Source organism: Stegodyphus dumicola, chromosome 3 (assembly GCF_044657685.1).
Source record: "Stegodyphus dumicola isolate Sdum_Otavi_A_Nest chromosome 3, ASM4465768v1".
Classification (NCBI taxonomy): domain Eukaryota; kingdom Metazoa; phylum Arthropoda; class Arachnida; order Araneae; family Eresidae; genus Stegodyphus; species Stegodyphus dumicola.
Window position 1 is genome coordinate 220,943,194 of NC_140770.1, and position 16,842 is coordinate 220,960,035.

A 16,842-nucleotide genomic window follows, 5' to 3' on the forward strand; every position below is an offset into this window, starting at 1 on the left:
CGCGTTTCGCTCTAACTGAATAAACGAATAAATTAGTAAGGGACTCGAATATATGAGTAAGCAGATTGTTGAATTTCGGGAGTGCGAACAACGTTACAGATTCTGTAATTCTCGAAACATTTTTTTCGCATGACTTTAATTCTGTCTGAACTAAATCTCTTTAGGACTTCCTACTTATATCGATTTTATATTCTTGAACCACGGCTAAAGAAAGAGATGGAGAAGGTCATCCCTTTGAGAGGAATGATGAAACTTCTTGGTCAGCATGCCGGTTATTACATGATGTCAATTGGTTCGTCAGCTCGTCTACTGACCAAAACTCCACAGTGCGAAAGCTTAGAACTTTTATTCTGAAATTAAGAGAAAGATGTTACTTTTTTATTTTAAAATTATATTTGAGGATATTTTTAAACTAAACTAGGTGAAATTTTTATAAATAGTTTACCCAAATGTATCTTGATGGAACTTCAATCAGTTGAGTTATATGTCAGTGTAGAGTAATATGAAACCAAATATTATGTAAGATTGTATAATTATGTAAGATTGTAATACTATTTGACACTTGAGTTAGGGAACAATTGTAATTTTTTTAATTTTTAAATTTTAGATGATTAAAAATGAGAGGGAAAGCACTAGTAATAATTAACTGATATTGCTGTTATTTTGTTTTCATGGGGCATTGGTAAATGGCAGAAAGGAGCTTTGTCATATATTTTATGTAGATTCCCTACTTACTATTGAAAGGTTTACTACAGAAAAGAACCTATCTTCGCTAATTATGCGCCACTGTTGCTTACGTCATTTTTACCTTTAAAAGTGTGGGTTGATGTTTGACTTCTATAAGGTCATAAACTGACATTATACATTGCCATGTTTATTTTGTAGAGTCATTAGCATTTTTTTAGGCAGGAGACATGGAAAATAAGCAATGCATTCGCCGGGACTAGAACTTGGACCACTCGAATACGCGCCGAGTCTGCTATCGTTACACAACGAAGGCATGCAGAAAGGAGGCAGACAATACCTTCCCTTTTAAAAACGACAAAGTACTGCGGGACCCAATGTCTAAATCCTGGATGACGAATTATTCTCCACTTTTTTTTTTTTTTTTTTTTAGTTTGGGCGCCATTGTAGTTTCATTAGCGGAAGACGTGATTAATGAGAAATGGCTTCGGCGGGCGGGACTCGAACCTGGACCTCTCAAATAGGCATCGAGCGTGCTCCCAGTTACACCCCGAAGGCATGCAGAAACGAAAGAGGAGATACCTTATAATTTAACAGAACATTCTTTCGACTTTTGAGATAATTTTTAAAGCGCAGTTGATACCAGTGAATAGTGTTCCAAAACTGACCTCCAAGATTATATATTCGTATGTCATGAGACTTTCTCTTTTAGGACTAACCTAAAAGCATAGTTTTCATGCGAAATTTACTCACAATTGATCTCACATTGCTGAAGAGAAAATGATAAAGATTACAGCGAGGACGTACAGCATAAACTCGGACACCATTTTGATAATCTTAACATATATAAAGAAAGCCTCATAAAACACCTTTCTATTTCTCCATGATATATTCCTCTTACCCATAGTCAGTTGCAGTGATCAAAGTACTTTGTACAGATTATGCCAACAAATTATTTTGAGAATAACACTGGGCAAAGATATATTATTTTTAAGCAAGAATAAAGTTTTCAAATGTCAGAAACATTTAGAAATTATTATTATTTTGAAGAGAAACAATACGATATTAACGAAAATAGAAAATACAGATCTGTATTTTAACACGAAAAATATTGTGTATCACAATACATACTTTCCTCTTTTTTGTTTCATAATTTGGTTTAATAATCAATTTTATTATGAATTAGACATGTGGAAAGTCAGATTAGCTTCTTACATACTATTTTTAATATTGTTAAATCGACTTTCTATTAATAAAGACAACTGTCATATTAGACCAATATATTATAGATCTTTCAATTATTTCGAAACAATTATGCATGTATTCGCTGCAGGGATATATTTGCAGGATTATTTACTGAAACAAAGGTGTATGAAGTTATAAGTTTATAATTAACTTAAATTGTAAAATGTTTAATACCTATTTGATTACAATCTGACTAAGACGACCTCCCATATTTCCACACAATTTTATTCTCATGGGGAGGTGGACGCCTTAGAGAATATGATTATATGTAACATTCAGCAGAGTTACTCAGTTTGTTCTTAAAGATACTGGTAATTTTCGAAAGTGATCACTTAAAAAGATGGTCTCCATGAAAGCCTTAGCTGTCATTTCTTTTGCAACTTTATCTTGTGAAACCTAAATCTAATAAAATTTAAGTTACGTATAATAATAATTATTTGCTCTTTATACAAAATTTAAATTATTAAAATCATGCACTGCATACATACAGAGAACTTGGAGCAGAACAGGTTCACTGAAAGCTCTGCCTTCACTGTTAGTTCCTGCACACTGATATTCCCCTTTATGTTGTGGACCAACGTTTGGAATAATGAGTGTCCTATTCGAAAAACTAGCACCAGAAGGCGGGCCTAGAGAACGTCCATCTTGCAGCCATTCTAACTCAGTAATTGGCGGATGGGAATGGACTTCACATGTCATACTAACGTCACTTCCTTCCTTGACAGTTCCCAAAATATTGAGCTTTACAGACAGTCGAGGAAGATCTGCCACAAAAAAGAAGAGTCACATCTTTCAAAAACGTGAAAATGTGAAGACAATATTTTTATTCTGTTTAGAAAACTATGAATACAGAGAGGTAAATAAAACATTCCTTAGATTTTCAGTATATAAGAATTTAAAACACAAAAGTTATTCTTTATTAATTCATTTATACAATTATCCAATCAAAAACGTGTGTATTGTATTAAACATTTTGTATAAATAAATATTTTCATAAATAATATTTTAATATATTAGGAAGAAATATAGAATAAAAATCATAAATAACGTTTGAAATTTATATATATATAAGTGAAGTAAAAAAAAATAGTTTTGGGTACAGATTTAACATTAGGTTCTATTATATATGATCATACAGTTACTGGATATTTGCTAAAAATACGAAAATTGTGTTATGAAATGCACTAATAACTGTTTTAAATCGTTTGTATTATATAGTGAAATACACACATTCATCGTAAAGCAGGATTAAAATATGTTTAAAACAAAAGTATGAATAATCCCATGCAAGTATTGATAAATCAGTGCATAGTGGGATGCAAATATTGTTATCTTATTCTGATAAAATTATTTTAATAAAGGTAGTGTGAATAAACGAAAAGTAAATTCTTCTTATATTTAACGTCTATGGTTTACAAAACATGAATGCTATTTATCAGAATACAAAGAACACTCTTTCCTTTATTAAGATACGTAGTACTTTTACAGAAATGTTACTTTAATGTTTAAGGTTTTTAAATACTATTTACAATGCATTATTTTAAGTATGAGTGGATATACCACATTTAATCCACCATACATTTTACATTTTCAAGCATTGTAATCATTACGTATGTTTAGTAAGTACACACTCATGAGAATTAATCTAAGACTTATATGCACATAACATAATCTAATCTTGCAGATTGTGTTCAGTCTACCACTTTCCGAGTTCTGAACAGTGGTAATTTGATGCCAGAATGTTGTTAGTTTTCTAGTTAGTGCGTGGGGCTAATACCTGCTTACTTAGGGTAAATATTATGTGGCTGCCCCCCTCACTTCTACATAACATAACAGTGGTAATTCGTTCAAGATTTAATTTATGACTAATCCATAGGCTACATAGGATTTTCGTTACTACTCCCTGTGTAGCATGATTTCAAGAGAGTTTCTTGTAATCGCTTTACACATTTCCAAGAAAAGCGCCGTCCAAATGGTATAGTGGTCAGTGGACTACAATGCCAAAGGCCCCGGGTTCGAATCTCGGAGAAGGCATCGTTGTATTTGTCTCTCCCCTCATAGAAGGCAAAGGTGGTCTACCTATTAAGTGCCTTCGCAATAAAGCTACTAACGCTTCTGTCCTCAGTAGTGGCTAAGGACAGTGGCATGGTATCTTAGTAGTGGGCAACGTCTGTGGGCGGATTGGGCTAGCCATTAAAAAAATCCAAAAAATTTCCCTTCCGGCATGCTCAGTAAAATGCGCTTTGAGTGCTTTGCCACAGGAAATATCTAAATTTCTTTGAATTAAAGCGTGGGCAAAATGTGAAAGTTAAATTTGATAGGATATCTATAATAAAAGCAGTACTTTCCACTCTATGTAGTGAAATCTAATACTTACTGCAAATTATTCGTACAGTTTAATGAAAGAAACAGAAATACGCTACAGACAAAAAATACAGAGAAAAAGCTTCAACAGAACACATTAAAAAATCATTAATTTTCTGTGCTACTGATTTTGTCACTAGTTCCTTTTCCGTATTTATTCTTATCGTATTTCTTCCAGCTTTTTCTTGAAGTCTTGTCCGTGAGAGTAATGGATTTAACCAAAGCCTCCTTTACTTGGAGATTTTCAAACAAGCCCTTCTTTTGAAATTTGTTGAAGGTCTAAATGACACATACGATTTTATCTGCAGCATGCTAGACGAGAGATAACCAATTTTATCAATTCTGCTTAACTACTGATTTTTTATCTGTAGTGATGTATTGCAGCAATTTTTGTGGGCTAACCAATAAATTGAGGATTTTTTTCAAGAAACATCTGCATATTTTCTACAAATATTCGCTGGTAATAGTGACTACTCAGTAATACACCAGACGTTTATTATAGTTTTCATTTAACCATACGTATAAATATGAAATTAATTTAAAACTTACCACTATCTGCTATTTAAATTCAGGTGATTTTTTTTTCTTTCCAAGAAAAAGGTTCCGTGAAATCTTTTTATGCTTTCTCGCGTATTAGAATTAACCGCATTTAACATAATATTTGAGAGATCAAGAAATTTGTTTATTAAATATATCTCCTCCATATTAGCAGCAAAAATCTAACTTTCATGTTTACTTCCTCTTCCATATTATGCTAATGTCATTTAAGAATTTGAATTTCTTATATAATTAACCTAAGATTTTTCTGCATTTTATAAAGAGGGACAAGATAAGAAACTCTCTTTTCAATTACACATCAAGAAGTTTCTTCTGTGATTTGTTCTTCCTCTTCCTTTGGACTAAAATTCGATAACCATTCATTCTCGCTAGCCATATTACATTTTTTTTGATTGGCTATTGATTTCTTAGAATAACATGGATATTAAGCCAAGAGTATTTTTAGTTTTACGATAAAAGAATTCTTAATGAAACTGGGAACATAATTTCCTTGAACTTAAGAAAATGGAAAGGCTTTAACTGTTATCAATCTTCTATTAAAAAAAAAAAAAAATTAAAAAATCCAAAAGCTTTCAAATTTTATATTTAGCCCAAAGAGACATTTTTAACGTTTTGTGCGTTACTCTTATTTATTAAATAACATGGTCTCACTTAGTCCACATAAAATTCAATTCAACAGCAATATCGCTAGATATTTAAAAACAGCATACCTATAGAATTTCCGACAGACAGTCTCGAGCGCTGGAGATTAAATTGTTTCCCACCCCTACAGTGTTGTCATTGCTTGCGTTGAAATCTTTGAGTTTGGTAACGAAGAATTCGTTAAAGTTTTACAAAATATGAAAAAGATAATAAAACAAATTCAAAATTCCGGCTTCCAGGTGCCCATGTTCGGGTAGAGGATTGCGTTAATCAAAATTTGATGCCTCTAAGTACTGTCGCTTTTCACAATGAGAGAAGCATAATGTATTTACAGAGATTCTTCATTATTTAATTTCTTTACATATAATATAGGGCGATAATATTTGGTGGCAACAATTTAAAAAAATTATTTGCCGTTTATAAAGGAACGCTATAAAATTCCATTTTGAGACTAATAGCCCTTATATGTTGCCGCCTCTTTGGGCTGAAAAGAAAGGCAAATTTTTGGTGTTCCCCCCCCCCAAAATAAAGAAAGAGAAAATTTTTCAAAATAAAGAAGTTTAGTAATGAAGTTGACAACAAAAAAGTGTCTAAAATACCTTTTCATGATGCATAGGAAGATGCTTACGAAAGCTTTAATGTGCCAGTCTGCCTATCAGTCATTTGATCAAGCGGAAACTTAAAACTGATATTTCATTGCAATCAGTTTTCTCATTTCTTACACGCGGGAACTGAAGTCTGGCAATTTCTTTTACATGTGGGATAAATTAATTTTTATATTACATGTATTAATAAATAGATGCTTCAATTATCTTATTCTTATTACATATTGGATCATCCCAAAAGTTCTGGGGTTTTCAGATCAAAGGGTTCTTCTAATTATTTTGTTGGGTCTGATATGTAGTGACCTTGATCGCAGTGGGTGTTTAAATATAGTTTTAATGCACATGTTACATAATTCTATAATATGTTACGGTATAATTTTCGTTTCAGTGCAGTACTGAGAATAATGAACCAAAAAGTTCATGTTCATCATATTATACTTGTTTACTTAAAAAAGAGGACAATCTGCTGATTAGATTGCTTGTAAAATTTGCGCTATATAAATAAAAAAAACCTGATGTGTACACCGCATGATTTCTTTATACCTAATATTAAATTATACGCATTTTTCTTGCATTTGATTTAAAATTATTGGATTGAATTAAATTTACTTCGTCGATAGAGCATAAACCACAATAGAATAAATGCACTCTTTAAAATTCACTATATTTATTTACCATAGCGATACTCTGGCGCTAGGTTCATTTAAGAGCGTTACACGTCTTACATTTTATAACTCAGAATGCACAAAATTTATATCATCTTAACAATTGCCTAATCGTTGCCACTCTATTTCAAATACAATAATAAATCTAAAACGATCTATAAAATAAATTAAGCAAACAACAACCCCCCCAAAAAAAGAAAACAAAAGGAAAGAAACAGTTATTCAGAGATTATTCCGTATTTCTCATTCAGTTAATTCAGTTTTACTTTGCGACAAGGCAAAAATACATAAAATCTTAAAATATGTGTACTGAAAATTATGAAGTAAATCTTCAACACTTATTTCCTCGACTAAATTCCAGAATGTATTAAGCATGATTTAATTCGCAATAATAAAAGAAGGCGTTATCTTTGTTAATGCGAAGGTTACTTTCTCTAGATTGGCAACAAATCTACTATTCTGCTGTTTCAGATGTAAACAAATATGTCCGCCACGGAAAAAATAATTAGGCTTAAAGTCACTTAAACAACTTTTGATAATTCTAAAAATACTGTATTCAGGTTTACTAAAGGCATAAAAACCTAAACCGGAAGATGAGAACAACATAAATCAATCACTTTTAAAGCAAAAAATTCACAATTTACAAACATTTAAAAATAAAGAAACTGAGATTACCTATGCGAGTAAGAGAGTGGATATATATATATATATAATTTGGTGGTGCCCATGGTAACCAAAATACGAGGTGTACATCTACATCTTACAGCAATCTTATATACAAACTTTCAACGTTCTGAAGCTACTCGTTTTTGAGTTATGCGAGATACGTACGTACGTACATATGCACAGACGCCACGAAAAATTCTCTTCAGAATTCATTTTAAATCAGTTTTATAATATTTTAGGGTAAAAGAGTCCTTTATTAATACTTTCTTTTTACTTCGTACAAGGAAGTAAAAATGCAATTTCTAATGACACAATTCGAGGGTGGTTTCAGAAGTTAAAACGTGGAAATAATAGAATCGAAGACGATGCCCCCTCTGGATAACCTCTGGATAAACAAGCACATACTAGAGTAGCTGTCACTGGAAATCCAAGTTCACAGTTCCCGAACTGTCAGGCAGAACAAATATACCAAATTGAAAATACAGTAGATGATCATTTGAAGAGGAGTGCGTATGTAAGATTCGACAATATTTGTCTATCCCATATTTTATCACTGTGGAATATGCTTGGTCGAGCTTTGGTATGTGTTTTTTGTGCAGGAAAAAGTGAATTCTAATGAACTGTTTCCAAAAAAACAGACAAAAAATTAGGAAAAATGTTGTCTCTACAAAGATTGAAAGATTTTCATCTCTACAGGGGTAACTTCAAAATCGACGCGAAGTTCACTTCTAATGGTGCTCATGTGATTCAATGAAAGTTTCCTAGGCTTTTTATATTGCTTCATTTATATTTATAAAAAAAATCGTAAGACCTTCCGTTTGAGCCAATAGTAATCGCAAAGAGTAAATAATAGTGCAAAAAACAAGATGTCATTTTTCAAGTGAAATTGAGGAAAATATATTTATATGCAGATCCTTATATCACACCTCCTGTCTAGGAAATTATCTGCATGAATATTTGATTAAATAAGATATCAAATGTAATAAGTTTTGAAAAGCACTCCTATATAATATAATTAAAACTGAAAAAAAAGCATCTAGAATGCAATCTATGACTTAAATATTGATACGGAATTTGTATTTAGTTAGCTATTTTTAGTAGAATTGTAATTAAAATTTTAATATTTCTTCATGCAATGCAGCGCGTGAAGAGTTTTATGAGAAAGCTACGCTGAAAAGTAAGGGCAGGAGCACGCGCATTTAATATTTAATAAATAGATATCTCGTAATTGTACTATTTTACTTTTCAAAAATCTCGACAAAACAGAAATTACTAGAAAATTTTCGTGCACGATTAAAAAGCTGTAAAAAGCCGGAGAGAAACATGTCAGTTCAGTTGTTTACTGAGTTATTGTTTTTTACTTAGCTGCTATTGTTGTTTATCGGATTAGCTTTCTCTGCGCAGTGGAATGCGTGCTATTTAACGTTTTAGTAGTTTACAATGTATCTACTGATTATATTGCATGATGTTGTGATATTGTAAGAATATCTTTGAGGATAATTCCAGCGTTTTGTTACATTTGTTGCGATAAGAAAAAATTTTATTATTCTTTTATCGGACTTGAGCATTCAATCTATTACGAACCTGTACGTACGCTACAGTATTTTAACAAAGTGTAATATTGAAGCTTATTTATAATACAAAAAGGAGCAATTAAATAAGTTTTAAATACTAAAAGTTTGCATATGAGATAAATATTTTATAATAACAAAAGTCCTAAAGAATATTTGTTTCTATAACTTTTCATGCCATTTTAATATAAATGAATTCAATACATTTTGACATTTTGCTTCATGTATTGCGTACAGTTAACTGCAGTCATGATGGCTGTCGTTTGAGTAGTTAAAATTGTGGATAATGAAATTAAATAAACTGTAAAAACTTACCGAAATCTTCTAATAAAATTAAACGAAATAAACGTTTTGCCTTATTATGGAAGAAAATATAAATACTCAAAAGACATGTTATTTGTTTTACATATAACCAAAGGCAATATTTTTCTTTGGTCTAGGTTAACTTTGGTCCAGGTTGGTTAACAGAGTATGATATATTCTGAAGTTTTGTTGATATGTACTAATGTAGTTGCGGTAATATATAAGTACCTTATTTTCATTTCCATGAAGTGTTAAATCATTATTTTTGCTAACAGTTTATCATTTTATCTTGAAAGAACATCATTTGAATTTTTAAACTTCGTGGAATTCTTTAAATGAAGTCATCTAGAAGCTCAAAATAAATACATTTGAAACAATATCAGAAGTACATTTCGTAATTCTACTTGAATAGTATTATCCTACATATGAAAAGTAAACGTCAGCCTACTACTGGTAAGGCGGTAGCATTTTCTTTTAAGAATAAAAATGAAATATTGTATAACTTAAGATGCTAGGTGAAGTGAATTTACGTGAAAGAATTCATACCGATTTACTAATACGATGTTTAATTCTTATTTTATCAATAAGTTCAGAAATAATACTAAGCACAATGATAAACTGCCAGCACTTGAGGATTTATTTGGAGTATGATAGGTTTATGAATCTGAATTTCTACATTTGTACAGTTTTTAATTTCAATTAGATTATTTTGAATTAATACGAAATCGCAAATATTTTAATATCCATGCATCCATTGGGTTAGCAAAACATGTGCTAGTAGGGGGAGTAAATCTCCACTTTCATAATTTTACTGTCAATGTAATTTAGAAACTACAAAAAATATAATACACAATACACATTCAAAAATTCGTCTACAATGAAATGTATCAGAAAGAAGAATATTTGGTTTGTGTCAGTTGATTAAAAATTAAATAAATACTATTACTTCTACTAAAAATGGTTTACTTCAACTGTCATGGAATCCCTAAATTGAATATATCTAGTTTGGTTATGGACGAATTCAAAGTTAGAAAATATACAAACATGAATAGCTTTAGGACAAATGTTAAAAAAACACGAAAGGTGACTTACAGTGAACATTGATCAACCATGTATCCTCTAGAACACTGTCAGTCAGCTGTGGATTATCTCCTCTACAGGACAAGTTCCTTAAATTATCTTGTATACTAGGTCTTATACTCAGACTACTGATAGTTAGATTGTCCTCGTCCGCCGTGCTTTCTGTGATTCTTGTTGTTAACTTTTCTCCATCTAACCACCAAGAAATTTGAGCAGGTGGTCGGCCTCCTCTAGCAACACAGACAATGTCTGTATCCTTTCCGGCTGATAAAGATTGATAAGGACTTGTTATTCTTACATCTGTTGGCCTTACTGAAAAAGAGAGAGAGATCACTATATTATTTCAAGATACCGAAAAACATTAAAAACAAAATACGAATACACTTCGTGCGAATAAATATTTGGACACCCATTGCAAATACCGATATTTCCGGTCATGATATACGTAACGCCATCCACCGTTAAATGTGCACAAAACGACATTGATATTAGTGGCATGCAAGATACTAGGAAGTGCAGAGTTACCGGATTTCGAGGAAGGTGTAATTGTCGGGTATTTGGATGACAATGTGCTTCTTACATGGTATCAGTTTTAAAGGTTGGATCTATTTACTTTCAGGTCGACTGTCTTGTCGCGAGGTCCTCCATGGGTTGATTATGGTGACAATGAGGTTAATCGAATGGACTGGACTGCCCACAGACTTGAACCTTATCGAGAACTTCTAGGACAAGATAAATCGCCGAATTAAATGCAAAATGGGGTGCAAAAGTTGTCCAACATCGGTGAAGAAATTTACTTGCCTTCTTCGAGACAAATGGAAGAAATACCAAGAGTAGTCATACAAGAACTTGTAGAAAGCATGCCCTGGAGGACTGAGGCTGTAATTGCTTCTTGTGGGGGGTCTACCAACTATTGAATATGAATATTTTTTATCACAAATGTCCAAATACTTATTGGGAGATAGTGTGTAAGTACTATGATGTTTTATTTTTATTCACGATGTAATTATTTAGTTATCGTGCCTTTATATTTATTCCAATAGAAGAATATCAAATGGTTATGCAGAATGTTACACGCGAATAACATTAGTAGCTGCTAAGGGGTTTGAAGAAATCTAACTGATCGCCACTAATCATTTAGGAGCAGAACCAGTTGCGATGCATTATAATTTTATCAACTAGACCAGCGTTTAATCTCATACAAAATGAAAAGCAGATCAAATTATAAACTGCATGCAACTAATAGAAGTGTTAAGCTGAACTTGAAGACGCATTTTGCAGATGAAGGTATTTTCAGTACAGCATGATATAAGCTCATATCCTATTCATGAGTGAATATTAAATCAATTGGCTTCTTATACAAGATTAATAAAAAACATAAATGCAATTTAAACTAATTTATAAGCACAGAAGTAATGAAAGGAAGTATTATACAGAATTAAACTTTACTTTAAATTACAACTTAATAATGTTTTCTAAAGTTCCTTAAAATGTACCTAAGACCGTTTCCCTTTTGAGTAACAGATAGCATAAATGAAAAAAGTATGTACTTCTTTCTTCCTAGAAGTCCCATATCTTTTAAAAACCAATACAAAATTCGGCAATTTTTTTTTCACTAAAAGCAATACTTAGTTTGGACTGTAACTTTTAAATGTGAAGTATTTAAAGCTTAAAATAGCTTTAAAGGCGAAACAGAATCAATGAACGACAAAGAAAAATGTATTTTCGTTTTTTTTTTTTTTTTTTTTTTTTTTTTTTTTTTTTCTTTTTACTCTACAATTCCTAAAAGCCATTTAACCAATCCATACATTACACTTCTGTGAAAGCTCGTTTCTGAAATAACCATTTGTTTCAAGGCAAGACATGTTTTTTGTGATTTTCTATTGATTTGTTTGCTTGCGATGCTCAGATATGAATGTTTTATTTTTAGAAGTCTTGTTTAATGTTTGCTTTGTTAACGAATTATTGTGTGCAAACAATGAATTAGTTTCGTTCATGTAAAAATTCAAATCATTTTTCAAGAAGTTTTTCAAATAACGAGGAAACATTTTTAGCTGGGGTAGGGATATGTAAAGGAGATTCATGTGCATTCTAAGATTATGTTATAAGGTTAAAATATTAAAATAAAATACAGCTTAATTTACTTTTATTGTGCTACATTAATTACTCAACACTAAAGGAACTTACAGTTATGATTTATCCCTTTTTAAAGCCTAAAAAGTAATCACAATCTGCTTTATGCCCGTACGTTTACTTGCACAGCGATCATTTTCACAATAAGCACAAGAATCTTAAGATTATTGCTTTCCTTGCTGGAAATCTTTATTTTACACAAATATCGGTCTCTGTAAATATGTAATAAAAGTCCTAAATGTAGCCTAGAGCTGACAACTCCAGTGAACACATGTAGAATGCGCAGAATAAATCGTGTAAAATATGAAGTTTTTTACCATTTCTGAGTGAGTGAGATCCTTGCGGAATATAGTTCCTACTTGAATTCCCGAAATAATGTTAAGAATAGTCAGGTAGAAGCTTGAATTTGCTTTGTTTGAACTTAAAACTAGAGAGACAATGTCATTTTAACTTCAGCATTAATTCGAATTAATAGAGTAGGAGAAATTTTGCCACTTTACATACATTTGGGACATATTTAACCATTAGTGAATTTCTAAAAAAAAAAAATATTTTGTATCTAATGTACATAACTTATATGAAACATAATAATACTGTAAATGTTTAATAAAATGTTCAGGTAAATAACTTATAAATTAAACAAATATTAGATGAAGTCAATTATACAGAATATTATGTCAATTACACACAATATTAAAAATAAAACAAAGATTTATGAGCTATTAAAATGAGTATTTAATCAGTTAAGTCAATTCACTTTCATTAAATATGTAAGCTAAGTTAAAAATAACGGTTTTAAATTTTGCAGAAAGACCATCTATGTCAAGTTCACGGAGATGATAAATACATTTGTACTATGTAATATAATAAGCACCAGGGTTCAAACATTTGGGCTGGTGGGACACCAGTGATTAGAGAAAAAATAATTTCTTGGATTCCTTTCATTTATTTTAATCGATAAATTTATTTAATGCTATAACTGAAAATATTATCATCTTTCTTTTCTTTAACATTTATAACAGAATATGATGTAGCTTTAGAAATTATTTTGGAGAAAATAAAACAATATCATCAAAATACCGTGTAACAGGAAACGAAGACAAATAAGACAAGTCCGTTAAATATTAAAAGTCACAGCAAGCACAATCTCTTCAACGAATATTAATTTTATTACATGCGCTTACAGGTAAATTCAGTTCGCAAATTTACGTATTACACAAACGTTCGATTTACTTACCTTTGCAAGCACGGCAAAGTCTATCCATCGTTGAATGGGTATTACATGGGCAGATTTACGTGACACAATCTAGCGAAAAATAGTGGTTACCTTTTTCAATAAGATAGTTACCCAACTAACTACCAGAAAGAACAGAATGAAAATCAGTTGGTAAAGTATACGTCTGTAGAATTGTTAGGCTATTTTGGAAGCAGGAATTGTGAAAAATGTGCAGCACCTTTTCCAGGATTCGATCCTGGACCTCTTGAATACGCCTCAAGTGCGCTACCGTTACACTACAAAGACATGCTGGAAGCAGAGGGAAATTACATTATGAATGAAAATCTGATGCGAATACCGATTCCATTTAAGATAGTATCGCAATCAAAGCGAAAGTGGTTAGGACGCAAAGGACAAGAAGGAGAAATGTTAGTTCAGTGGTCATCCTAAATTTAATCTTATATGACTTAGTAGGATTTATCTAGGATACTGCCTTTGTGCCTCCACATTTTGCTGATTCTCAGGAGTTTCACAAACGAATATTATGGCTATAATAGTTTATGACATACTGTTGTTTGTTGGCACTAAATTTTCAATCGCATGCATGCTTACAATGCCAGAAAGATTGACACAGTGAGCATTTGGGAAATATTTTAAAAGTTTAATTTTTTTTCTTTCAGTATAATAAAACCTGATATTCTTTGCGTAATTTATTGTTATTATTTTTTTTCATATTTAAAAGATACATGAATGAGTGCGTATTTACAACTCGGCTAATCTCGATTTAAATCTGAAGATTACAAGCCTCTTAAAAATGAAATGTATGGAATAAATTCCAATTTTGCATAACGAGTCGATTAATATCCTGCTGTGTTCTCCAAAATAGAAAATATTTGGAAAAGTAAAATCTAGTTTTTTGAGTAAGAGTTTTTTAGGTTTTAGCAGAGATATGCATTTATGTGAAAACGTTACGGCCAAAAATGTGAATGCTAAGGATCAATAGATGAAACCTAAACCTTTGTATATGGCGACTGGTTACAAAAATGAGTTCTGCTTTCCTGTAACATTTTACAATCCTGAAAGCGTATCCAAATACACACCATCAACTAGCGGGCGATTTCAACGCCCACTCGGAACTGAGGGGTTACTCAGATACTGACCCTCGAGGACGATAGGTAGAGGACTTCATTTCCTGTAACGATCTCGTCCTGCATAATGTTCCAGGCAAAAAACCCACATATGAAATAATTCACGGACAGGGTTGGCCAGATTTAACTTTAACAACAGCGGCCTTTGCATCAAAATTGCATTCCTGGATGGTTGATGATGCCCCGTATAACTCGGACCATAAATACTTTACGTACAGCATAGGACACCATAATAAAAAATTCTCAATTAAGAGGTACAAACGCAAGCGAAAGATGCTAAAGCTCTTCAACCAAAATGCCTGCAGTACACTCACACGTGCAGAACAAGATTTAGAACACTGCCACAATACAGATGACGTTGATAGCTTCACTAGTATCTTAATTAAAGAGCTTCAGGCCATTTGTGACTCGACTTTCCAGATTAAATCTCCAAAGGTACACTATGTTGCCAACTGGTGGACTAAAAGTCTCAGGATACAAAGGAGTACCGAGCACTTCGCAGAAAGATGATGTCGGAGCATAATTCAGAACGCCGAGAAGAACTAAGTATTATCTACAAAAAAGCACAACCCCAGTATAAAAAGGCCTTTCTAGAAACCAAGCTGTACAGCTGGAGGGTGTTTTGCACAAACAATAAAAATCCCTATCGGGTATTGCATAAAATCGCAACAAATAAGGTCTTTGCCCTCCAATTCACAAGGTTTACGTAGACGGCACCAATAATGCGCCAATGACAGAGGAGCACTATTGCGGCAACACTCACCAAGATTCTTGATGCAGTCTTTCAAGACGACAATAGATTGGACGCTTCCAATCCAGAACATCCAGCTTATCTTCTACACTCCACAACAGAAGATGACGTGTCATTCACGCAGCTTGAAGTCTGTGTTGTTTTGCGAAATCTACCGAGGAACAAAGCCCCAGGACCCGATTCGTTGGACTACAACATTGTCAAGGCGATGCATCAGGCAAAACCAACGTTTCTTAAAAAATTTTACAATAAATTGCTACAACTGCGTTGTTTTCCCAAGCCCTTTAAGACAGGGCAAGTTATTCTCTTCCAAAAGAAAGAAAAGGACCCCAACGATCCGGCCTCATTCCGGCCCATCTGTCTCCTGCCCGCCATAGGAAAAATTTATGAGAAACTTTTAGGTCAGAGAATAAAGCACTACTTGGAGATTAAGGGTGAGATCACGGACTGTCAGTATGGTTTTCGAGAGCAGCGCTCAACTATCCAAGCTCTTAGCGCCATACAAAAAGGAATCTATGACGCGTATGACTCTAACAACCATGTAGCCGTACTCAGTCTGGATCTGAAACGTTCGTTCGATTCCCTGTGGTGGCCAGCAATCCTGGAGGCACTTCACGACGCTCAGATACCTGATTATCTGCTGCAGGTGTGCAAAAGTTATCTCTCTGATCACACTCTTGTAACAGTGCACGACGGAGGAGTTGTTGAGAGAAAGCAGACCAGGGGCTGCCCTCAGGGTTCATGTGCGCGTCCTGACCTATGGAATGCAACTTTTAATTCCATTCTCAAAGCACTGTGGCCAACCCACACAAAGGTGATTGCTTTTGCTGATGACGCGACATTTATCATCAGAGGCAAATCGAGAGACCAGCTGGAAAGTAACAGTAATGAGACCATAGCACAATTTGTATGACTCTGTGAAGGCAATAAACTCACCATCTCGGAGCAAAACTCAAAGTATTTGATCGTACACATCCAGGTCAAACTCTTGCAAGAAATCCAGTTTTGAAACTAAAGGGTCGTACAATCAGACGAACTCGGGAACCAAAACTGCTGGGGCTTATAATCGATGAAAAGCTCTCCTGGCTGCCTCAGCTCAGAGCAGTCCGCGCGAGGACACACGCAATTGCAAATACTTTAAGGGGCATTCAAGGTTCAGACTGGGGCCTTAGACCACATGTCCTAAAAATCCTCTATCAGTCCGTCGTGGA

At 33.0% G+C, this 16,842-nt stretch overlaps 1 protein-coding gene across 1 annotated transcript in view; it reads right to left on the reverse strand.

The window, feature by feature from the left end:
* LOC118189870 (neural cell adhesion molecule 2-like) overlaps positions 1 to 16,842 on the reverse strand; it is a 616,409-nt gene that overhangs the window by 249,216 nt on the left and 350,351 nt on the right. The window contains exons 5-6 of the mRNA XM_085812484.1: positions 10,396 to 10,695; positions 2,418 to 2,693 (exon numbers count right to left, since the gene is read on the reverse strand). Of these exons, the coding sequence (XP_085668610.1) occupies positions 2,418 to 2,693; positions 10,396 to 10,695 (576 nt within the window). The remainder of the gene's footprint in view (positions 1 to 2,417; positions 2,694 to 10,395; positions 10,696 to 16,842) is intronic.